Here is a 25,052-nt window from a genome sequence, read left to right on the forward strand (position 1 = left end):
CTTGTGAATGGTTTGTTCATATTTTCTATTTCTTCCTGGTTCAGTCTTGGAAGATTGTACCTTTCTAAGAATTTGTCCATTTCTTCTAGGTTGTCTGTTTTATTGGCATATGGTTGCTTGTAGCAGTCTCTTATGATCCTGTGTATTTCTGTGGTGTCCATTGTAATTTCTCCTTTTCCATTCTAACCTTATTGATCTGAGTCCTCTCCCTTCTTTTCTTGATGAGTCTGGCTAAAGGTTTATGAATTTTGTTTATCTTCTTAAAGAACCAGCTTTTAGTTTCATTGATCTTTTCAGAAAAGACACTGGACAGATGTGATGAGATAGATGTCATCTAGTGAATGACATTAGCTAAGGCTTTAAATATAGAGGGAAAAGTACAGGGTGTGTTTGGAAGGTAGACTGGTGGTAGTGGAGCAGATCATCTGCAGATAAGCATAGTGGGAAGGGTACCCTGGAACAAATCTTGAGAATTTTGAAAGCAGGTAATGAGTTAACACTTAAGTTTTTCACTTATCATGGATGTATTATTATATTACCAATTTAAAGTAGGATCAAATTTCTACCAAAATAATAAACATAACAAACAAATATAAGTTGACTTTCACACGAATGACTAGTGTCTGCTGAGGCCAGATTTTTAGCATTCTTGTGTGTTACTTATAAGGTAAGCCTTTTGAGTGCAATGAATTCATCTCAGAGTAAGAACCACACTTCCAAGTTATTGGATTTCCTTGAGCCACATTTAGTTAGCCTGAAAAATGGTCTGCGTGAAGGACGTCATTGAAATAAAAGTGTTTCTTTTTTACTTGAATTACCTTTATGAACAGTGATAACCCTTATATCAAGGGGGAAGAGCTGAAATAGTGTTTTATTGTCAGTCATACCTCTGCTTCATGGGCTGACTTACAACTTCAAAACCTAACAACTGGTTTTTCCACTCTATGTGGCATTATGGCAAGGCAAAAAGTGGCCAGAATTATGCATTTACCTACATTTCTTTCACTGCTCATCACTGTGATTAAGTAAAAGGATGAAGCAGTTTCAAACTTTGATCCTAAGAGTGAGTCAGCATCCGTCATGTTCAGGGAAGTGTGTTGGGGAAATCAGGCTCCTAAGTTAATCACACCTTTTGAGAAATTTCATAAGCATAGGTAGCGACTTAGAAAGGTATGCAGGACTCTTACCATATATACCTAAAAACTATATTTGACTTCTACTTTCAGCTGAGATGGAGCAATAGAGACCAGATGTACCTTTCCCACCTGAAACAACTAAAAAGACAAGACAAAATGTATTAAAGAATGGTTCTTGAGACACTGGACACTACACAGTGAAGAACAGTGATCCCTGAGAGATGAGAACCAAATAAGGTAAGCCCTTTGATTATCCCACCCTACTGCCTTAAAGTTACAACTTAGGGTGAGGAACCTAGGTGGAATCCAGCAGACTCCCTGAGCTGAGGAGATAAAGGTGAGTCTGGGGAAAGCAAGGCAGCTAGAATTTGCAGGACAGAGTACCAGAGAAGAGAGACCTCTGGAGATCTTCACAGGGTCCTCCATGATTATTCAGCAAAGTGCTGACCAGTGCATGCATGTTAGGAAACTACTTGAGGCTGAGAAAGAACCAGCCCAAAAGGTAAGAGGGAACAGCACCTGATGCACATACAGGGTCAGAAAAAGTTCATGGAACATTTGAGTAGAGTTCTCAGAAGTTTTGTTCTTCAGTAATGGGGAATAATTGGCTCTTGGTTAGTGTGCTGGTCCTGCCCAACAAAACTTAAAAATAAGATATGAAGGGGTCAAACAGTTTTTAAGTAGCTTAAGCACATCCCAGAATAAACTGGAAATTTTTAGGAATACAAAAATATCCAGCTCTCAACAAGGTAAAATTCACAATAACTGGTATCCAATCAAAGATTAGTAGACTTTTAAAGAGGCAAGAAAACACAATTCATAATGAGGAAAATAATCAAACCAACTTAGAACTTACATAGATTAGCAGAGGATGACAGTAAAGCAGTTATTTTAACTGTATGTGATATGTTCAAAAATTAAGTGGAGACATGGAAGGTCAAAAATGAAACACATTCATTCCCTGTATGGGCTACCAAAAAAAAAAAAGAAGCACACAGAGTAAAGAGTGCCCTGCCTCTGAAAAAGAAACCTCACCAAACCAGAGCATCAGTAAGCTATGAGTTAACTTAAAATGATCTAATACATATATAATTGGAATCCCTGAAGGTGAAGGGGAGAAGGAATGAAGCAGACAGAAAAAAAAAAAAAAGATTTGAAGAAATAATGGTTGAAGAATTTCCGATTTTGACAAAAAGTAGTACCTCACAGATCCATGAAGCTCCACAAATCCCAAACACAAGAAACATAAATGAAACTACACCAAGGCACATCATAACATGATGCGATAAAACTAGTGATAGAGAGAAAAAATCTTAAAAGAGGAAAAAAGTACATTAAAAAATAAGGATGGCAGCAGACTTCTTATTAGAAACAATTCGAATGAGACAACAGTGGAGCAACATCTTTACACTACTAAAAGAAACAAGTTCAGCTGAATGCAAATCAGACTTTGAAAAGTATTCAAACAACATCAAACTTAGAACCATATAACAAAGAAATCAAAGGCAGGTACTGTATGATAATATCCTATCTACAGGCAATATGCCAAAGCTTCATTTATATGTTATTATCCTCAGAGAAAAGGAAAAATGACTCACCAGTCATACTGCATAGCCTTTACCAGCCCTCTCATACCAGTATCAGCAATCTTATTTACAGTACCATCACCGTTTCTGATTAAAAATGGAGAAAGTTCACAGAGCCATAGCTTCCTAAAGCCTGTGTCACTGATGAGTTCATATATGCAGAGGCTATACTCAAGCCTTTTCTCTGGGCTAATGTAGTTTTTACTCAGTTGTTCCCATGCCTCTTCCTGATGTTTATTTTGCAGGTTACTAGAACAATAGTATTTTTAAAAGCTCTTCCCATGTTTTGGGGTAAAACGATCCTCTTGCTGCATTCCTTTGGTGATTTCCTCTTTCAATTTTGTTTCACATACAATTCATTCACTCTCACAGTCTCATTTTAGATACTGCTGCTCCCAACCTGTGTATTCAAACCACCTCAAAACAGGCAATGGCAGTGAGCAGATTGTCACAACCTACTCCATTTACTCTATTATGTAAACCCAGACATTTAAGTGCTCACCCGCCAAGGCATGGTGAGGCAGGAATGTCTATTCTTGCAAACAAAAGCAAACTATAAGCCATCCTTTTCTCTGACCAAATTAATCACTAGAAGTTGGACGTGGGAAGACTGAAGCACAGATTCAGTACAGTCCTCCTGTACAACTCATGAGCAGAAACACCCTGAAAAATCTCTACAGCCTCTGAGATATGTACAGACAGGGAAACATCAGCTATAAACTTATGGCAAAGGCTTGATGGGACTGACTTATATAACTTATGTAAGTCCCCAAACCCTCTGTGAAGTAAAGCAAGGGTTAGAAAGCTGTGATTCCAGGACTTCCCTGGTGGTGCAGTGGTTAAGAATCCACCTGCCAATGCAGGGGACACGGGTTCGAGCCCTGGTCCAGGAAGTTCCCACATGCTGCAGAGCAACTAAGCCCATGCGCCACAACTACTGAGCCTGCACTCTAGAGCCCCTAAGCCACAACTACTGAGCCCACGTGCCACGACTACTGAAGCCCGTGTGCCTAGAGCCCATGCTTCATAACAAGAGAACCCACTGCAATGAGAAGCCTGCACACAATGAAGAGTAGCCCCCGCTCACCGCAACTAGAGAAAGCCCACGCGCAGCAACGGAGACCCAATGCAGCCAAAAATTAATTAATTAATTAATTTTAAAACAACAAAAAAAGCTGCGATTCCAAGAGACCTACAGCAAAGAAGTGGAGAGTTAATACTGACAATAATAGGAGCAATAGATATTCAGTACTCAGTATGTACCAGGAAATGTTTGAAACATTTTACAGATATTAACTTATTTAATCTTTAAAAGAAACCTGTGAAGCAGGTACCCTTATCCTCATGTTACAGTGGGAGTAATAATGCAATCCATGTTACAGTGGTGGAGCCCCGTCAGTCTGACTCGAGCCCGCTCTCTTGACCACTCTCCTAATGCTGTGTGGGGAGAAGGAACACTGGACAGAGGCTGAATGCACGGTCAGTGCCTTCTCCCCCCTCACTCATTACCTCACTCTCCTGACCAGCTGGGATCAATGTCACCTACTCTGCCTACTTTATAGATCATTTTGAGCAGCAAGAAGTAATTTTACAAAACTTCACAAAATATTTTAAGTGTCAAGCCAATAGAAAGCATTACAGAGGGGGTCTAAAAGACAGCAGCAATGTGTAAGGGGGCTTTTGGAAAGAGCAGTGTATTGAGCATAGGAAGGCAAGGCAGAGTGAGTGTCCAAAGCAGCTTTTGGTGTTACGGAAGCAGAGAATGTCTACTGATGCCTTTGTCACTTGCTACTCTTTGTTGTTTCTTAGCACTCATTTCTCAGGCCAAGGGATCTTGCCCCAAGAGTAAAACAGTTCATCTGAAAGCTTGCATTCTTATATTAATAAGGGATCCCTAAATTGGATTAAACAGTCTCTTTGGCCCATATAGATAAGAAATGAAGCAATCATAAAGGATAAAGAACAAATTTATTTTTCATCTGGAATTTAAAAACTCGAGAAGATAGCTTGAGAGGAATCTAAGCTAAATGATAAAAGACATTTAAAAAATATATGCCCCTAGTTAAGAAAAGAATGAAAGAGGGAAGGAGGAGAGGAAAAAAAGGAAGAAGGGAAGAAGGAAGGAAGGAAGGAAGGAAAGGAGGGAGGAGGGAAGGGAAGGAGGAAGGGAAATACCCACCATCTTTGCTGTGAAATAAAGGTAATGGAAAGCTTTGTCTATTTTAATGGCCCTGAGAGCACTAATTTTGCAAGTTTTGCCAGAGCCTTGGCTGGTCCACCCCCAGCAGAAATGTACAGAGACTGAGCAAGCACATCTGTCCTCCTGTAATTAAGGCTGCAGAGCAGCAGGTGCAAACTTCTCATCCTTCAGCTTGACTCTTAAACTGCTTGTGCTCTTGTTATTTAAAGTCAAAACTTGTTAAAAGTGAGATTTGTAAGGTCATTAGTCTATAACAGGGGCTAGGCACTCCAGACATTTCTTTAAATCAAAATTAGAAACAGCTACCCTACTAACACATATCAGCCAGCCGTACTAAGATGCTGCCGTTTCACATTTTCCGGCGGGCGGGGGGGGAACTATTAATTCCAAGGAGACTAATAGCCACATGAACATGATATTGAAGCCAGACTGGAAGAGTTCTTTTCCCTTTAGTATAAAGCTTTTTCAGTAACAGAAAGAGTCCCTTACCCAGCCCTCTCTCGATGTAATTTAGGTGCTTATTTTCTTGTTAAAAATTTATCTTAAGAAGAATTTGAATTGTAGTCACCTTCTTCCAAAGAGCTGAAGCAGCAAAACCTTGCTGCAAAACTAGTTCCATTTAAAACATTTCGGTGTGATCCTGCCAGACCCTAAAATAATTATAGCCTAGAAAGGCAGATGTGGCTTTGGGTCTGAACAAGTTTTATACTGTACCTTTTCATGGGGTCAGAAGAAAGATCAGTGACATAAGTGTGTGCCAAGAAAACACATTGAGGTAGAAGCCATCTGCTTCTGCAGGAACACCCAAAAGAAAGGTGCAATGCCTGGGGAAAGAGCAGGGTTTTATTAGGGACAGTGATACTACTTGTTTGGCATAGAGGTTCCAGCTACCAGTGAGGGAACCAACTTTTCCTTTCTGAGCTCTAGTAATGCCTGTACCAGTTGTAGAATTCTTTGAAATGTTGAGTTAATAGGGTCACTGCTGCTTCTTGAATGCCTGCTGCAGGAACTAAGAAAAAAGACTTGGTGGACAATGGCTGTCTAAGCCAATAGAAGAGGGTTTCAGAGCTCAACCTCTGGGGTAGAAAAGACCCCTGTTGGCTGAGGGCAGATGCTGCAGACCTTGCAAGAACACAGCTAGCTTGCAGTGCCATCCAGGCCTACTGCTAGAGTTGTGTAAATTATTTATGGGCTTTGGCTATAAATTAGAGATGAATGGAAGGCCTTTGGGCCTGATCTTGAATGTACTATTAATGAATGTCATGCATTTTCTGCTGTAAGGGAGGGTTTTTGGTAAGAGGACCAAGTCCTCTTGTATATAGGAATTACTAATGCTATTACTGTTTTGAAGACTGTTCTTATCTCAAATTCTGCTCTAACAGGGGTTTAAAAAATCCTTTGGTAGGAAAGGGAGATGTAGTCAATCATCCATTTAATTCAACTCACCTTTCATATCCTTCGGTCATAAACACTGGATCTAATTCCCATTTCAGAGAAGTTAAACTTACCTCTTTCCTCATCATCAGCAAAACTTCCTTGCTTGTGGTTGTCCCAGGTATCTAAAATTCTCATATAAACATCTGAATTAAAAGTAGAAATGCTATTAGGGCTCTTTGGGGCCAAACATCATCCAAGCTGTCAGGCTTACCCTTCTCAAATAAGCTAGTCAGCACCATCACCAAAACTTCCTGCACTTTCATGAGTACCAGGAGATACAAGGACACTTAGAATTACCAAAGAGCTTGTGTACCTCAGAGTAAGTGTCCCTGGCCACACAACCTCAGGATACTGTTCAGACTTACACCCTGCCAGCCATCAACCTCTTTCTCACACATGCACACACAAACTCTGGTGACAGAGACAAGAAATTTGCTCATATTTTTTTTAATGTATCACAATGAGCAGGAAACATACTTGATGAAATATTTTCAAAGGAGTATATTCAATTACCATCTACAATCAACTTAACTATGACAACAAAGTTTTTGTGACAAATTTTTTCAGTTTGAAAGTTCCATGTGGTTCTGTTAGTCTCCATGTATTTTGGTACAGTTCGAGATCAGCATTGTTACAGTAACAAAAAAGCTAACAAGACTACATTATAGAAAAACACCAAGAACATCATTTTTGGTTTCACTTGCTCTATTTTTTTTTTGTTTTTTTTTTTTTTGTTTTTTTTGTTTTTTTGTACACTGCAAAGGCTGTTCATATACCTCTTCACCTCAGGGTCACGTTCATGTATGCTTTCTTTCCTACCCAAACTTGCCCCCCTCCCCTCCGAAGAAAGTAAACAAACAAACAAAAAAACTAGTCAAAGCTTTGTTTCACAGTGGGCAGTATCTCAGCGCCAACAAACAACCAACTCAATTTATGCTTCTATTTAAAATGTTTTAATTTAATTTATTATTTAAAAAAAAATATATGTCCATGAACATCAAGTGCACTGGCTTGGGTCTCTGCCTCTCTCTCCTGCAACTTCCTGCCATGCCTGATAAACTCAGGTTTAAACACGTGCTGTGTTACCTTATTTTCAATTGTGTAAAACTTTGGCCACATTCATCTCTTTAAATAGCTTTTAATTAAAAATAGAACTTCCTAAACTTTTCCGTGTGTGTGTGTGCGCGCGTGCGCACGCATGTGTAGGTGTGTGTATGTGTTTCCTTCTTAAGTTTCTTTTTGGAGGATGGAGGAAATAACTCCCATTCTGTGGGCCCATTTGGTGCTATGACTGATTGGTGTCTGGCACCAACCCACACTGTGGAGATTCAGAAAAAAAACAACCAACCAAAAACAAGAAGTATCAATGGAGGTGAAGAACTAATTCAAAAAGTAATTTGAGATAGCCTATTCAGCTACGGACTATGCAGCAGACAGGAGTAAATTCTCCGAGTGGGACCGATCTAAACAGTTGAGCGTTGTCGTGAATTCATGCTTTGTAAATGATACTGGTCACAGCCATGGTGGATGCCAGCCCACAGACATCTAACTAGCTCATGTTTGACCTCTAAGCTTCACCATCACCGACTGCTTTGCTACTTCTAGGTTAACGCTGAGAAGAATTTTTTTTTTGAATGAACGTATATGTGGGCGGTATACTTGTAGAGGAAAGCATTAAGCGTGCAACCCACTCCAGGTTGAAACACTCACATAACCCCACTGAGGAACACTGGTGGGTGGAAGCATGCTTAGTCAGTCTACCCAACCACCTTGCTATTGCCGAACACACCCACAGGTCGAGGCATGGCGTAACAAAAACACTGACAGTCACTCTGCCTCACAGAGGGAGGATGGCATGGTAGCTCAAAAAAAAAAGAAAAGAAAAGAAAGGAAAAAGAAAACACTTTGGGGAGGGGTGGCAAAATTACAAGGAAATGAACTTAAAGTTGAGGGGGGGAGGGAAAGGGATAGAAATTGCACTATTACCAAACAGTTACCATTTTTAAAAACAAAGTTTTCAGAAAAGACCTAGCAGAATTTGACAGATAAAACTAGTGTTAAATTGTTAATTGGTATCACATAGAGAACCAAAAACAAAAACAATTTTTTTCTATATGATACAGACACAGAGTAACATACAACAGTTAAATGGCAAAAAATATATATATATATATATTTCATAGAGTTACAAACAAGATAAAATAATGGAAAACAAAAAACTGTACAACTTCAAAATTTAAAAATGTTCATCTCAAACACAGGGAGAAATACAAGAATTCTTGTTAAAAGAAATAGCTTGTTAAAACAGCAAATGTTTTGCGTACTTGTTTTTGACACCTTATGCTATGACTGGATACTGGTATGAATAGTTAGATGGTATTCTTTAGTACTTCTACTTAAAAAAAAAAAAAAAATTAAAAAAGGAATTTGCACTGTGCATCAGTCAGCCTAGTTAGAAATATATACAACAGTTCAGGATCTACTGTTTCATTAAACTAAAAACAAATTCATAAAAATAAAATAGTCCCGGCTAAAAAAGAAAAAGAGAATAAAAAGAAATTCATTTTCAGATCTTGGAATGCTCCAGTCTTTTTGCAAAGTCGATGAGTGGCTTCAGCCCTGGGGAAGAAGCCCGAAAGGTGACCAGATGGAACCTGCATTCACAGTCTTCAAAGTTCCCTTTTGAAACATAAGGAAGAGAATGAAGGGGAGAAGGATTTCACACTTTCGGGGTAAGGGGAGATTTTTTTCTGTTGATGTTTGGCTATGAAGGTGAAACAGCAAAGCATCTATTTGTCTCCAAAATCTACATTATAGCAGCACAAGGTTTCCTTTCAAAGTTCAGACCGCTTTTTTAAGATGAGAAAGGGTGTATGTTGCGTTGTGTTGTGTGTTACAGGAATACGGATATTAACATAAACACAAGTGCCTCACACACAGTTCCTTTTTTGCTCTCTGTACGTACATTGCTATCTGCTTCTTTGTTGGCTGCGCTCTGGATCACTCGCTGCTCAGACTGCCTAACACAAGGACAAAACTTTGAAGTAAAAAGTGTGTCTTTTGGTATATGGAATTGTCTTTAACAGCTGCCTCTCTGCTTGCAGAAGAAGCACATAACAACCTGGGAATCTTCTGTTTTACTCTTTCTTTTATTAAACTAAGTCTTGTTTATTTAAATCAGAAACAAATTCTCAAGTAACAAGAACCCTTTCCCTTTTTTCTGCCTCAGCAGTGAAAGGGTGTGTCTTTGGATTTTATTTAAAGCATGAAATTTCTTTTTCTGAGAGAGGAAAGAAAACAAAACAAAAACACAGAAACCAAACCCCTAACCAAAAACTTTTTTAGAAAAGAAAAGCACACAGCCCAATTACACAAACCGAAACAAATGCTTTAGTTTAGGAAAAGAATATTAGAAGCATCTACCAAACAAGGAGGGGAAAAAAAGGGTGAAAATAAAAACCAAAGGAAGGATAAATAAAAAATAAATGTACAAGGCTAACAGACATAGGTAACTAGAATTATATGCCTTTAAAAAGTTTCAACTCCCCAACCAAAAATAATCTGTGAGGATCCTAATGACCCCTAGAACCCTTTGAAATTCTTTCTTTAGTTTTATAAAATAATTCTGCAGCTACCCTCTAAGAAACGAAGGCAGCTACCTTAAGTGGGAGATTATAGGGTGGGAGGAGGAAAGAGAAAGTGGAATTAAGGGACAAAGGGGAGAAAAGCTTAGGTGAATCAACGGATTGCAATCTATCTGCTAGGAATGAACAAGACAACATCAAGTGAGGAGCTGTCAGCTGGACCATACAAAAAGCTAAATGTACACAAAAGGGTTTTTTTTTCCTTTTAAATCTACCATACTGCTTCAGTTCATTTCCAATGCAACAATCTACTCAACACCAAAAATGGTCATATCTATCATAAATACAGAAAGTCAGTTTTTAAAACTTATTTTTTTAAGCTACAAGTCCTCAACACTCTGTGTGTGGGTTTGTTTTTTTTTTTTTTTTTCTGAAAGTGGGAGTGCTTAACTTTTCCCCTTGAAATTGGCTTCAGCAGAAAAGCTATTCTTAAAATCCCCAGAAAGCTAAAGCAGTTCACATTGTTTTTCTCAAATACTTTCTGCCCGTTTTTAAATTAACAAAACAAAAAATCTTTTCTGGAACGAAAACAAAAACCAAAAAAAAAAAAACCCCCCCAAAAAATAATATATATAAAACAATGATTCTGAAAACAGAAAAAAGTGTGAGCCATTGACCTGAGAATAAAAAGACATTACATTTCTTTTTTTCTTTTAGCAAGCCATTGGTATCTGAATGCTAAGATAGCAAGAAATTTAAAACTGTAACAAGGTGGACTGCTTTCCCATACAGTGCATGCCGGGCTCCTCTGTGCTATCAACGTGGGGCATTTATTGAAAAGGGGCAAATATACAAGGGGTTTAAGCTCCAAAGACATAGGGAGGCCCTGTGGACTTGCTTCCCAGACCAATAGTACCTTCAAAAGGACACAATGTAACAAGGTTAAGTTTTTTCTTTTTTCTTTTTAATATTAGAAAAGAAAAGACAAGAATGTAAAATCACCGGCATAGATAGGTATATGGGAAAACAACCCACGCTTTTTCTTCCTTTTTTTTTTCCTTTTTTTTTTTTCTTTTTTTTTTTTTTTTGGTTAGAAGCTTTGGAATTGCAGTTAGTCTATTTTTGAAATTGGTTTGTTATTAATTTTTTTATTTAAATTCATTTGTTTGTATTGTTCATCTTCAAAGCTTACAATCTGAAGGTGTCCGTTCCTACACTGGTCAGACCACTGTCCTTGGGGCAGCTGGGGTCTTTGGGACCCTCCACCGGGCTCGCCGGTCCGTCGGACTTTTGGCTGAGATCCGTGTCAGACTCCTCCGAATAGTCGTCTGTTGGCATCGAGGGCTGAACCCCTGAGGTGCTGCATGAACTTGAGGTAACCGTTGAAGATGAGGAGAGAGGAGGAAAAGAAGGGGGCTTCGCGGCCGAAGCCCGGGAGACCACTTGCGGCCAAGACTTCCTGGAGGCGTGGGGGGAAGCGGAGGACGAGGAGGGGGCGGCGGCCGACAGGGGAGGGGGGCTGTCGTTTGAGTGAGCGGCAGACTGCGAGGTAGATGCGGTGCTAGGATCGGGGAAGCAGGCAGAGTGAGGTAATAAACTAGGGTGCTCTTTGGCGTTTCTTGCTGCTCTCGTGATTGTTCTGTGTTTGTGCAAGGCCGACTCGAGATGTTGACTCAGAGCTTCCTCCCCACAGAGCGCGCTCTCGCACGCCAGGCAGTGGTACGAGCCGCCACCGCCGCCGCCGCCGCCGCCGCCGCCGCCGCCCGTGGGGACGTGAAGCACCATCTCTTGCAGGTTCACCACAGACTGGCCGAAGAAACAGAGGGACTTCAGGTGGCTCCTCGCCGCCTCCTCGTCACTGAAGCCCGCCTGGCACTTGCGGCAGACCAACTTGTACTGCACCTTTGGAACAATGAAGGGGTCGTAGAGGGAGTCCGCACTTTTGCTTTCTGCTTCTGGCTCTTCGGGGGGTTTCGGCAGGAGGGGGGACACCTCACGGGGTGCGTTTTTCTGCTCTTCTGGTCTGGGGGATTCTTTGGCAGGGTCTTTGTCTGGGGAAGCAGCCCCCTGGGGGACTGGGGTTTGGCTTGCTTTGGGCTGCTGCTGCACTTTTTGCTGCTGCTGCTGCAGCTGCCGCTGCTGCTGGATGGCCTCCTGCAGACTCTGCTGGTATTGCTGGTACTGCTGCAGCAGGGAGCCCGGGGACAGCCCCATCAGGGCCTGCGACAGCGCAGGGCTGTAGGGGAACAGGCCTTCCATGCCGTACATAGGCTGCAGGTACCCGCTCTGCAGGGCGCCGGGGATCTGGGGGGCGTAATAAGGAGAGAAGCCTGGCACAAAGTAAGGGAGGAACTGGCTCGTGAGCAACGCTGTGGGGTCCGAAGTCAAGGCTGCCTGCAGGGCCTGCAGCTGCGCAGGGTCCACTGCATACTCCATGGCGGGCAGCGGTGCTGAGATCGTGGCTGCGGCTGCCGTGGGGGCCTCTCCTTTCTCCTTCTTGGGGACGGGCAGGGGTTCCCCTTTCCCTTTGTGTGCCTTTTCCTTCTCCTTTCCCTTCTCACCATCTCTGTCCTTGCGTTGCTGTTGCTGCTGCTGCGGCGGGAGCTGCGGCGCGGGTGGCGGCTGGGCTGCTGGCGGCGGCGGCGGCTGCGCCTGCGGCGGCTGCGGTTGGGGACTTGGCAGAGGGGCCGTCGCCGCGGGGGCCTGTGCTGGCGTGGGGGAGCTCAGCGACGCTGAGGGTGGTTTATTTGGTAATCCAGACGTGGGGAGGCCGGGGGAAGGAACTGTTGTGCTGGGCAGACCCATCAAGTTCGGTTTAGGAGATGTTAAAGCTGAAAGGAGTGGAGACAGAGAAATCACGTGTCAGTCTGGGGTGCTGAGGCTAGTGCTAAAGATGTTTCACCTGTGTCACTGGCACAGGGTCTAAGAGCTCAAGGTTTGAACTTGGAGGATCCTGTTGATCCAACGGCTTTCCCGCCAGGCCCAGGTTGGATAGCCTGTATTCTAATCCGGACCCAGCCCTGGGTCAGCTCCCATACCAGGTAAACAACTTCCAACACCTTCCTGCCCAGCGTGCCACACCCATCCCACTCGGTCATGTTTTCTCTGCTGCGCTCCCAACTCTGCCCAAGGCAATTAGTCTGGAGGCCCCCAGACAAGCTGCTGCCAGCCGGGACCCATCGGAACCGATGGCCTTCATCAAAAGCCCCACAGAAATAGTACAGTCAAGAGGCCCCACCAGAAGCTGTCTGCGGAAGACAGCAAAAGCAAGAAACCCGGCCAGACACCAAGACCACCTGAACAAACACAACAGGCTCTACACATGTGCCTCTCTGACCTCCACTGCTGCAGGTGAATGGATGTGTTTAGGAGGGCACAGAGAGGAGGAGCAATGGGAAGAAATGGAAACAATCCACTCAAGGTAAACAGTGGCACTGCTTTGGCTCAGCTGATCTGCTTTAACAAATCTGCTGAAAAATGTAACCACCTAGGAATAGGATTCTGTAGTCCACCGGAAAAATGAGCATTTTCTTCTCCTGCCCCTATCTGAATGACATACGGGAGGATTAGGACTGCAGATGCTTGAGAAAGCAGCCATAGGAAGAGGAGAAGAGCAATGTCAAAGTGCTGGCACCAGCAATTCCTAAGACATCACAACCTACCCCAGGCACCACTGCTTACGGGTGGCAGACCACGTCACCAGGCGCACGCAGGACACAGCCCCATCCTCAATCACACTCAGGCCTAATCTACCACTACCTGTAAAGCCTTCACCCAGCCCCAGAGCCTGACCTCCTCCCTGACCCATATCTCCTGGGTTAAATCTTTTGTTTCAGGGTGATGGAGGGCTGCTGCTGGTTCATGAAGACTAGCAAGGTGGCGGTGAAGGACAGCACTGACCACATCCAAGACACTAGACGGTATGCGTCCCTCCTCTTCAGAGGACACCAAAATGTACTACTTTATCTGGACCACCTTCAGCAAGAAAGCTGGGGTGGGGTTCCAAACAAGTCACTGTCTTCATGAGAAAAAACACTCTGAAGCCCAAGCCAGGTGAAGACAATGTTGATTTCTAGCTCCAGTGGTGCAGTATTCCCTGGGCTATCACGCTGCATTAAAAAAAAAAAAACTCAGATTTCGGGTGAAGAGAGCAAGGTTGCCTCAAGTTGCCAGTCCCAGCAAAAACAGGCATTAACTTTTGGATGGCCAAGGAGGATGCCTCCCTCAGCATCACATAATATCATTAATTGACTCTTCCAAAATGGCAGAAAGGGACCACTGAAATTAAGTCATCCAATTTCCTGAATGTACTTACGGGACTGAAATCAGAGGAGAAGATGTGTCTGGCTTAGAAAAACTCAGTAAAGGCTTGTTGGTTAAAGTGGCACAAAGCAGATTATGAATTCCAACTCGGGACATGGCTTTGTCTATTTCTAGGCAACAGGCTTGCTCCAAGCGTTAGGCTGGAGCTGTAGGCAGAGCCCAATGACCAGTGGGGCAGAGAAGGAAGCGCCTATTGATCTCCCCATCCCTCTGGCATCAGGCTGCCAGAGAAGAACTGACTTCCTCTACCTTGAACTGACAGTGCACAAGAGAGCTTCAATTTTAAGAAACATGTACTGAACTTCTGCTATTTACCAGGCTCTGCACTAGCCATGTGAGATAAAGTAGCTCAATACATTCTCACAATAATTCCGTGGCTTTGGTTTTCTTATCTGTAAGATCAGAACCAAAGAGGCCACTTCATCCCCCTGAGGCTGAGTCACGTACTCCTGGAGTCGGACTGACGAGGTATGGACTGTGGCTGACACACATCTGCCGTGTGATATCGGGCCTATTAGTTGACTGCTTGGAACCGCAGCTTTCCACAACAGATGGATGTAGGGTTTAAATGGAAGCTCATATGGAAAGAGCTTACCATCGGGCCTGGCGTATTAAACACACGTTCTTTCTTTCTTTCCTAATTCCAGATGCAGTGCTCCTGGGAGCTGCGGTACAGTCAGACGGTGGTAACTGGGGCGGGCCTGGCTGCTTTGAATGATTAAGAGCTGATCTGTCTTCCTACCTGGAGTCCACTCTAAGTGCTCAGAACCTGAGTAGCACTAAACATATACCTGTTGACTGACTGGCTCGTATTGGGTGCTGTGGAAGGAGTACATAGCACTGGGAGCCCGGCTCCTACCCTAGCTTGTTGAATGGTCTTGACCTCTCTGGGCCTCAGTTTTCTCATCTGTAAAACAAGGGGAATAGATCAGACATTTTGATTCTAATATTTTCACATTATTATGAAATGTTGGGCTTTCCCAAGCCCCTCTTCCAAGGTCCTGGGCTGCAGGTGAAGTTCAGTGCCCAGCCACTTTCCATAGTCTCTTTCTTGGCTTATGTCTAGCTGACTTTAACATCATTCTGTGACATTACTTGCCAACACATGTAAGCAACGACTTCTACATCTTAATGCTTTCTTTTCTTGTTCTTCTCTTTGGATAAGAAACTGGGATCTGGAATGAGGTAGCCCTCACGTTCTGTAAAACACTGCTAAAATTATAAAACTTGGATTTAATTCAACCAGAAACCAGGGCTGCTCTGGGAAGCAGCAGAACCACTTCCACCCCGGGAAGAGGGCCATGTTTTGAAGGTAAGGAGGCACTCTGAGGGGCTCTCCTTTGGTGAATGTGTACTGGTCAACACAGGCTGTGGAGGGACCCACTAACTTGTGCCTCCGTCTCACAGGATCCTGGAGGTGAAAGTCCAATTTAGGGAAGACAGCTGGATTCAGAGAAGACGGGTGAGGGCAGAGGAGGAGGAACAAGAGAGGTACACAGAAAGAACTGCGGCACTCCCTACGAAGTGGAAAAATAACTACCAAGTACGTGACTCTGAATTAGAAAGGGAAATGGGCAGAAGAAAACGAAGGGGTGTTACCATTAACATTTTTGTCTGTCTAAAGGACTAAAACATGTCATAATTCAGAACCACAGTGCCCAATACGAGTTCCTGGTCACTGCATTCCAGTACAAAGGCAGTCTATTTAGAAACCAGGGACTTCCCTGACGGTCCAGTGGTTAAGACTCCGTGCTTCCACTGCAGGGGGCACAGGTTCGATCCCTGGTCGGAGGACTAAAATCCCACGTGCCCCGTGGTGCAGCCAAAAACCAACCAACCAACAAAAAACACTAACATAACACTCTATTTCTGACTCGAAGAGAACCCCAGGAGTAAGGCTGTACCATATGAGAGCATCTTCCTGGTAGCATCTCCTGCCAGAGCACGTCTCTGAAAAAGGAGGTGGGACTACAGGGGAAGGCAAAGAGTTGATTTAAATTCTCTTGAACCAAATGTTTTATATTTTCAACAGATATCGAGATGGGATCTGCATTTCCCCACAAGGACTGAATGGAAGGGTCTATAATGGAAACTGCTGTCTTGAAAATACCCCAGGATCTAGTACGCCAGAACCCTGAAGTTGACGCCTATCACACACACCCTGGTGGTGGTACTGAACACCAGGCACGAGAATGGTTTCAGGAGACTGTTCCAACCACAAGATCCCCATCCTTGAACAGGCAAGTCAAAGAGTCGTGTACACTCCAGCTCTAGGGAGACTCAGTGGAAGGGACCTGAGGTTTTATTGCTGTTAGAGAACTTGAAAAGGGAAGCTTCCTATCAGGCCAGCACTCAGAGGTTTTGTGTGATAGCCATAGAAGAAGCGCTAATTGGGCGGCTATTTAATACTGGGAGAATCACCAAGAGCAGAACCCACCTGTGTTGGATGGAGTAAAGCCTGGCAAGGAGGGGCTGTTGAGGCCGGGGAGCAACACGGGAGGAATGCCCTGGATTGCCGGATATGCCGTAGGAAGGTTGAGAGCCTGAAGAGGGGCGTTGTCAAACATCCCTTGCTGCTGAGCTGCCAGTCCGAGGACCTCATTGGCCTTTTTAATCCGGTCCAACTCTTGTTGAGCCATCAACTGACGTACAGTGGCTGGGTCAAAGTATTCTTTCTCCTTGTCCAGCTGGCTTCCAATGGTGTCTTTAACTTTGGAGATATGCTGTTGGGAAAAGATATGGTCACGTACAGACAGCCGAGCGCTGTACTTGATGCCACACAAAGTGCACTCTGTTTTGGGTCCCTCGTAACTTGTTTGGTTTATCCCAAAATGCTTGGCCATGCTTAACTTGGACTTCTTTTCTTTTGCCCGGGCATTCTGGAACCAGACCTGAACCACTCTCTTTGGCAGTCCAATGTCATTGCCCAGGACTTCACACTCTAGCATGGTGGGTGTCCTGTAGTCATTAAAGCATGACTTGAGGACCTTCAGCTGCAGATTGGTCATCTGAGTGCGAAAACGTTTCTGCCCGGGCCTATCCCCACTGTCTCCAGATTTGCCTGCTGACCCACTTGCACCAGGGCTTGGGGAGCAGGGGTCTGCAAGGCTCGAGGTTTCACTGTAGTCCACTGTACCTTCATTGTCATATTCCTTGCTGTAAAAGCTCGGGGCTGGGCTGACCAGACCGGATGACAACCGATCTTCATACTCGGACATTGCCATCATGGCTGCTTTGGTCAACCCTTCGCTGGGCGCGGAAGAGGATTTGGTTTCAGTTGCTATTCCCGTCGCACTGTCGTTATCCGCATTGCCCTCGTCTCCAGTAGTGGTATCTGTGATCGCTGTGTTGACTGAGGAACAGTCGTCGTTGTCCAGCTTAGTTTGGTCAAAGTTTAGATTAACTGAAGACATGGAAGGGCTTTCAAAGTCTTCAATCCCTTCCACCTTGATGGAAGAAGGGCTAAGAAGAGTTCTAGGAGACAACTCCATGGTTTTGCTCACAGGTGAGAGGGGAACACCTTGGCCATCACTACTGCTTGGGGGTAGGTGGGAAAAGCTAGTTCCATCAAAAATATCTCCTTTCATCTGGAGTCCCCCATCGCAGTCTAAGAGCATTGCAGACAGAGTTAGGTTGTAGCCAGCTCTCTTGGCTTCATGCCAATGACGGGACCGGATATGAGCCTCCAGGGCAGTCTTGGCTTTGAAGAGCGCTCTGCAAAAAGGGCATCTCCTGTGGGCCTGCGCTGGGCCCACAGCCCTGAACTGTCCTTTCCTTTCCCGGGCTCGGGTGTTCTGAAACCAGACTTGTACCACACGTTTCTTCAGACCCACCTCATGCGCAATGTGATCCAACATCTTTCGAGTTGGATTGGAGTCCAAGAGATACTTTTGGTAGAGAATTTCTAGCTGTTCTGGTGTAATAGTTGTCCTCAAACGCTTGTCTCTCTGAGGTTCTTCTCCTCCCGTCCCACTGTCGTTTTCTCCAGGGCTGGCACTGGCCTTCTCCTCCAGCTTCCTCTTGAGAGTGTTCATCGTGGAGGTGGGAGTTGAAGGGGAAGTGGCCGAGCTTGCCGGAATCTGAGGTATGGCCCCAGAGAGCAGCTGGCTTGCCAGCAGTGGGTTACTCGGGTCAAACAGCATGAAAGGCATATCCAGTGACCTGTCCAAAAACTGGGGGTGGATGAACTGGTTCTGTGCGCTCAGAAAGTGAAGCTGCTGGTGCTCCTGCCAGTGCTCAAACGACGGGAACGCCAGCTTGCACTGCTCACACTGGTAGGGGATTAGCTGCGGAGGTAGGTTGGCCAGCTGCTGAGGAGTTGACGTGTGGAGGGGCTTAAGGGGCAGGTGGGAGAGCTGGGAGGGACTGGGGCTCGACTGGGCCAAGGGGCACTGAGGGGGGGGCACTTGTGGAGGAGGCTGGGGCAACGAAGCGGGGGACGTCAGCTGCGGGAGCTTTTGCTGGGCTGCATTTGTCTTCTGCTCGGGCTGGTCTTGCTGCTGCAGCTCTGCCTTTGGTTGTCCTTGCTTTTCTTGGGTCTGGTTTGGCTGTGCACTGGGAGGTTCAGCCTGCTTTGGTTTCTCATCACTCGCCTCTGGTTTTGAACTGAAGGTGGCCAGTTCGTCAGCCTCTGATGTAAGCTGCAAGAAAGCAGCGGAAGCTGTACTGGCCGTTGGTGCCGGGGTGCTGTAAGCCTGGGAGGGCATCGGGGTGCTGCACGAGGAGCTGGTGGGCGTCAGGATTTCCATGGCGTCCATGGAATCCTCGTTTTGGCTGTCATCCTGCCCCTCCTCGTCCTCATCCTTGTAACACAGCTTCTTCTGGTGCTTGATGAGATCAAAGATGCGCTGAAACACCAGGCTGCATTTTTTGCACTGGTAGTTCAAGTTGCTCGTTCGAATATACCTATCATTTGTAAGTTCCCGCCGCTCTCCATCTTTGCCCTCTCCCTGATTCTCGTAATTTTTCCTGGCCTTCTGTCGGGCGTTTTGAAACCAGACCACTATGACTCGGGTTGGAAGGTTCAGTAAATTAGAGAGTTGCTCAAATTCATCGTCCTTGGGGTAAGCGTTGGCATCAAAGAAGTCCTGCAGGACCCTCAGCTGGTAGTCAGTAAATCTTGTTCTTGAAGACCTCTTGCTCCCCCAGTACTCCTGCTTCTGAGGTTCTGGTGAAGGGGGCCGAGAGTCGATCTTGAGCTCCTCCAGGCTGGTGATAGGAGGATTGCTGAAGTTGTAAGGGGAGTCCTTGTTACGCTGCCGCTCTTTGAAGAGAGTGTTTCTGAACCAGTGCTTGATCACTTTCTGGGGCAGCCCAGACTTGTCTGCCATCTCTTTGATCTGCTCTTCACTGGGGGAGTTGTTAATGTCAAAATACTGCCGCAGGACTCGGAGCTGGTCATCGGTGATCCTAGTGCGAGGCCTCTTGTTCTGTTGCTGGAGGAGACTTGGATTGAGCTGATGCTGGTAGAGCTGGGCCAGGTCCGCAGGCAGAGGCTCCACAGGTCCAAGCTGAGGGGGCAGCTGGGCCGGCAGGGTCTGCAGCGGCATCGTCTGCATCATCAGTGGTGAGAAGATGGGCAGCTCCATGGGCATGGAGAGCTGGGTCAGCGGCACGGATGGCTGGGCCGGTGCAATCGTGGGCGAGGTGATGGGTGGCGCTGACACGGGGATGGCTGGGGTGGAGGCCGGCGGGGGCGGCGCTGCCGGAAGCGGGGGCGGCGGCGGGGGTGGGGGCGGAGGCGGCGGCTCGGGGGTCTGAGGCCTCAAGGGGTACAGCTTGTCGTAGTGCTCTCGGTACTGTTTGGCAAATCTCTCCAGCTGTTTAAAGGGAAAGTAATTCTGGTGAACATGCTCTTGATGACTCTTTAAAATCAAGATGTTCGAGAACAACTTGCCACAGGAGTCGCACTCGAGCTTTTCCGGATTCTCCCCCTGCTCGGTCTTCCCGTTCTTCTTCTGTACCTTCTGCTTGTTCTCGTTGTACTGAATGACCAGCTCAAAGCCGAAGTTCTCCAGCAAGGCCTTGGTGGCGTTCCCTCTGGCGTCCGAGGCGATGCGTGGAGGGAGCATGGAAGGCTCACAACTACCCCCTGGGGCCAATTCTTTCTTCTCTTTGGCCTTCAAGGCATCGGGAAGTGATTCCTTTGGTCCCGAGTTGCCCTCTCCCCCCTCGGCACCGTCCCTCTCTCTCTGGCTTTCTTTTTCCTTTTCTTTGATGACCAATTTGTTTTTCTTCTCGATGTGCTGGCTGGGCTGTAGGAGTGCAGAGTGACTCTGGGGCAGAGAGAGCTGGCTCTGCTGCTGCAGGACCTGCTGATGGCCCTGCTGCGGGACCTGAACCTGAGCCTTCAGCTCTTCCAGCAAGCCTGGGCCCGCCCCCGTCAGCGTCAGCGCCCCGCTCGTCACTGGCAGGCTCACCTCGGGGCTGAGCTGGAACTCGGCGCTGGGGATGTAGAAGGGGAAGAGGAGATGCTGCTGCTGCTGCAGCTGCAGCAGGGTCTCCGTGGCCATGGGGAAGTGAGGAAGGAGGGTGGGGCTAAACAGCTGGGACTGGATCAGGGCCGCCTGCTGCTGCAGCTCCTGCTGCAGGTGAGCTTGAACTTGGGCCTGGGCCTGGGCCAGGGTCTGTGCTTGCTGCTGCTGCTGCCTGGATGTGATCATATCTGCCAGCTTCTTCCGATTGGCTTCCTTGGGCTCTGGAGGGGAAGCAGTGTTGGCACCGCTGGGGTTCCCCAGGGGTGGCATGCCTGCACTTTCAGCGGACACTTGGCTCAGTAAGCTGGAGCTTGGAGCAGTGCCAGCACTGCTCGGATTGGTGGTGGTAAAGGTGTTACTGCCACTGGTGCTCACAGGACTTGGGGTGGAGGAGCTCAGGGAGACACTGCTGCTGTTCCCGGTGCCATTGCTGCTGCCACTTGCAGCCTCCAGCTTGGCTGCCCGGGCCTTGGTTTGATGCAACACAGACCTCATATGGATCTCCAGCGTGGAACTCTGGCTATAGGCCACGTTACAAGTGTTACACTTGAAAGGTTTGTTGTCAGGGCTGCTGGTGGGTTCTGGCTGACCAGCTGCCGATTCTTGAAGGGCTCTCTTCAACTTATGCAGGTGGGAGACAGAATTGTAGTGCACTAGCAGGATGTTCTTCTGAGTGAAAGATTCCTTGCAGACGGTACACTTGTAAGGGCGAGAAGGGTCTAGAAATTTTTCCATGGTGAAGTTGGGGCCTTTTCTGAAAGGGAGAGCTCTCTTTGGCTCTGAGCCCGAGTCTTCTTGTACCGACCCAGAGTCACTGCCCGTCGGGCTCTGTTTATCCTCCAAGTCACTCTCTTCTTCCTTGTCTTCCTCAACGATTATGGTATGGTCCTCGGCCAGGGTGGGGTCTCCCATTGCCAGGAGGTCTCCATTGGCCAGAAGGCCACCATAAAGCTGTTGGATGTCGGCCTCACTCAACTCCAGGTGGCTCGTCTCGAGGTGTTTTTTCAGAGCCTGGAAAGTTCGGAAACTGCGCTGACAGAGACAGCACATGGTGGCAGCTCTGATCACGTGGTACTGAGAGTGGAGCTGCAGCTTTTCCACGGTCTTGAAAGCTAGGCTGCACTGGTTGCAGCGGTACTTGTACACGTGGCGATCCGACACGGGCAGCTGAGGCCTCTTGGCGTGAACCTCGTTGAAGTGCGTCTGGAGAGTGGCGGAAGTTTTGAAAACCTGGTTGCACCCCTTCTTCCAGCACAGGAAGCCTGAATCTTCTCTCACAGAGCCTGGGTCAGCGGGAGAGGGTTTCACATCTCCACTGTGTTCTGTGCTGGCAGAGGGCAAGATGTTCTTTCCCAGATCATCTGAGGTTTCTGAAAAAAAAAAAAAAAAAAAAGCCCAATGATAAAGAAGGCTTAGAGCTGTCTACCCAGCAAGGCCTCATGAACAGAGTCTCATGATGAGGGAAATAAATACCCAACCTGCAGACACACACTCTCCACAGAGCCCCACACCGCTGAGAGCACGTGTTATATAAGCAGGTGCACAGGAACAGAGAGGAAGAAAAGGAGATACAAAAAGTCTCAACTGCTAGTAGGCCTATACCATAGCACAAATCTGCCTTTTAAACAATATTTGTTTGTTTCAATTTCTCAAGAACTGGCTTGAAGGGATACCCCCTTTACATGGATCTGAATTATAGAATATGTGAATTCATGCTGTCCTAAGCTGTGGGGAATTTGCAAGAATTGCTATCCACTGTAATATAAGAAATTTTGGGATATATATATTTTTAGGCATTAAATTTCTTGTTATAATGTGACTTTGGACTGTCCTCTCTATTCAATAAGCAAAGAACATTCAAGTGGCCAATTATGAAAACACATTAAAACTTTTCTCTACAGTGAGATCATCACCCATAAATATTCTGACCCTTTTTTGGGTCAGCTGTATGCTGCCTAATATGGAAAAATCACAAGGGAGACACGGTGGGGCAGTAGTGTGGTGTAACTCTTCCCAGCTTAAACCTCAGCTGCTGACAAGGTGTCAAAGATGTAGGAGAGACTCATAAACAGAGGTCTGAGGCCCCATCCAGCTAGGACCCACCGTGGGGCACCAGCAGCATCTATGCCTACAACAGTGTTCTTTCCAAATGCACCTCTCCGCTGCCTCCCATAAGGCACTCCTGGAAGTCTCAGAGAAGAGCTCTGTGCAGAGATGACAGCACCTAGAAAGACAACTAACCCAGTGCCCTGAGGTCACCCATGTGCTCCACAGGTCCCTAATAATTAAGTCCTCAGAGAGGGAGTATTTGATGGCTTAGGGTGGTAAGTCATGGGTCTACTGGCTGACTCTCTGGTTAGTCACTTCCTCACTGTATAGTCAAGGGGACAGATGTCCACCAAAACCCCACTGGTTCTCACCTGCTTTTCTCACTTCAAACCATATGAAGTGTGTACACAAATACATGCCAAGAACCAGAGCATCAAGTAGCTGACAACGGTGCCCCTCATCCCTTGAAAAGTTACATTCAGCTTTTAGGAGTATCGTAAAGAATTCCTGGCACTCTTGCTCCATGAAAATTTTGGCCCCAGGTTTCATTTTGTTTACTCTTCTCAGGGGTCAAGAATAATGACACTAACCAGGCTGCTTTCCTGCCTCCTCCAAACTGGAGTTCCCGTCCCGATCTGGAACAGCCGCTGGGAGGAACAGGCTGCTGGGCATCACCATCTCAGGGGTAGTCACCTGAAGAGCAAGCGGTAGAGAAGCGAGGAGAGTCAAAGGGCGAGGAAAGAGACACAAAATAGGGAAATGTGTCAAAATTATTTAATAAGCAAAATTAGCCTTCACCAGTGTAAAGCTGGAGGTGTCACTTTTCATAGCTCACTGAAGATTCATGTTTATTAGACAAAGCTCACATCAGTCAAAAGCGTTTCTACGGTTACATTCTGGACATAATTAGCAGTGCACACTTGAAGAATAATCTTATTATTAATATTTTTCCTTTATGCAGAATTTTGACTTTGATCACTGACAATGTTTTGTCATGGGCTGTGAAACTTCTTGTGCAACCAATTAGGTAGATAAGTTGAAAGGCCCACCTTAAGCTGCTGAAAACATAATAAGGGCCCTAATTAAATCATACCTAGTAAAGTACACTGTAATCTTGAAGCAGGGAGCATTGTAGTACTGTTTTCAGAATGTATTCAGGCAAGAAGAGGAGGGGAATAAGAGCGAAGGAAAGGGTGAGAAGAAGAGAAGGGAACAAAGGAAAGGCTAAGGACACGCAGACACACTGGCAGATTTTTCCAGGAAACAACATTTTGTAACCCTTTACAAGCTGAGATCAAGTGCAAATGAGCATTTCTTATGACTCACTTCAGTCAGGATTTCTCCTGGGGTCTTTGCCTGAGGTACACAGCATCAGAGGGGACTTCTGGCCAGTGTCCCAGCCGCAGAGGGTGCCCCGCACCCTACGTTCTACAACAGGGCAGCCCCACCTTGGCCACGGCTGTTGTTTCCCAATACAGCAACTCCAGAATTAGCCTGGGTCAAAAGAGCTACAATTTAAGGTCAGATCTTTCGGCATTTATTTCTCCAGGCTTTCCTGCCATCTGGCCGCAAGCTTGTCCAAACAAGTTATCATCTGCCCTCCATTAACGTGATAGGAGGCCCTCAACATCCAACGTAAGGCTAAAAGGTTCTTCATTTAAGAAGCAGCAATATCCCTTTGCCTACTATAGGATGGGAAGGTAGTTGGCGATGATATTCCCAAATGAATTAGAAATCGTTCCCTGTTTGATGACAGCCTGAGAAGCAAACTGACCCTGAGGTTACAGGAACAGAAACTTACAGTCACCACTAACCTTTCTACATGGCACGCAGCCCCACCTGGAGGCATTACTTTCCCATCAAACACAACTATTGAGATAGTATCTTCACTTGCTGTTACAAAGATTGGAACGCCTAGATTACTGTTCAAAATTAAATATTTAAAATAAATTACTATTAATTTTTAATGGTTCGAGGATCCTGGCCTTGCTCAAAATCACTGCTGACGTGTTCACTAGAATCATCAGTGGTAGGTTCCACTCCTCCTAAAGGAAACTCAGACAGCTGTCCCCATAAATCCAAAAAGGTAACTCCTCAATACATTTCAGGGTATTAGGATAATCTCAGCAACCCAGATGCCCGTAGGTGCAAAAATTAAGCAACAGGCACTACGAAGAAGGGCTCTGAGGAACCCTGCGTTTACGAAGAGCAGGTGCGTGGCAGGTGAATGTGACACAGAATCCCTGCTCTCACAGAATCTG

At 45.9% G+C, this 25,052-nt stretch overlaps 1 protein-coding gene and 3 long non-coding RNA genes across 8 annotated transcripts in view; 3 read left to right on the top strand and 1 right to left on the bottom strand.

Moving 5' to 3' along the window:
- Positions 1 to 1,230: 1,230 nt before the first annotated feature.
- LOC113627126 (uncharacterized) lies at positions 1,231 to 11,755 on the top strand. The gene is made up of 4 exons (XR_003435442.1): positions 1,231 to 1,373; positions 8,930 to 9,091; positions 11,131 to 11,318; positions 11,637 to 11,755. It is a non-coding gene; the product is annotated as an uncharacterized LOC113627126 (long non-coding RNA).
- ZFHX3 (zinc finger homeobox 3) overlaps positions 9,776 to 25,052 on the bottom strand; it is a 242,655-nt gene continuing 227,378 nt past the window's right edge. For all 3 annotated transcript variants that reach the window (XM_027119415.1, XM_027119417.1, XM_027119416.1), the window contains exons 8-10: positions 23,382 to 23,484; positions 16,704 to 22,112; positions 9,776 to 12,774 (exon numbers count right to left, since the gene is read on the bottom strand). In XM_027119415.1, the coding sequence (XP_026975216.1) occupies positions 11,132 to 12,774; positions 16,704 to 22,112; positions 23,382 to 23,484 (7,155 nt within the window). In that variant the 3' untranslated portion in view covers positions 9,776 to 11,131. The remainder of the gene's footprint in view (positions 12,775 to 16,703; positions 22,113 to 23,381; positions 23,485 to 25,052) is intronic.
- Positions 12,767 to 16,387, top strand: LOC113627124 (uncharacterized). Its single transcript, XR_003435438.1, has 3 exons — positions 12,767 to 15,578; positions 15,674 to 15,809; positions 16,299 to 16,387. It is a non-coding gene; the product is annotated as an uncharacterized LOC113627124 (long non-coding RNA).
- The window catches only part of LOC113627125 (uncharacterized), a 52,146-nt gene continuing 44,751 nt past the window's right edge, over positions 17,658 to 25,052 (top strand). For all 3 annotated transcript variants that reach the window (XR_003435441.1, XR_003435439.1, XR_003435440.1), the window contains exons 1-2: positions 17,658 to 17,771; positions 18,255 to 18,350. This is a non-coding gene — a long non-coding RNA (uncharacterized LOC113627125). The remainder of the gene's footprint in view (positions 17,772 to 18,254; positions 18,351 to 25,052) is intronic.

The sequence above is a fragment of the Aethalodelphis obliquidens genome, unplaced genomic scaffold (assembly GCF_003676395.1).
Source record: "Aethalodelphis obliquidens isolate GAN/ISIS:26980383/991018 unplaced genomic scaffold, ASM367639v1 scaffold20, whole genome shotgun sequence".
NCBI lineage: Eukaryota > Metazoa > Chordata > Mammalia > Artiodactyla > Delphinidae > Aethalodelphis > Aethalodelphis obliquidens.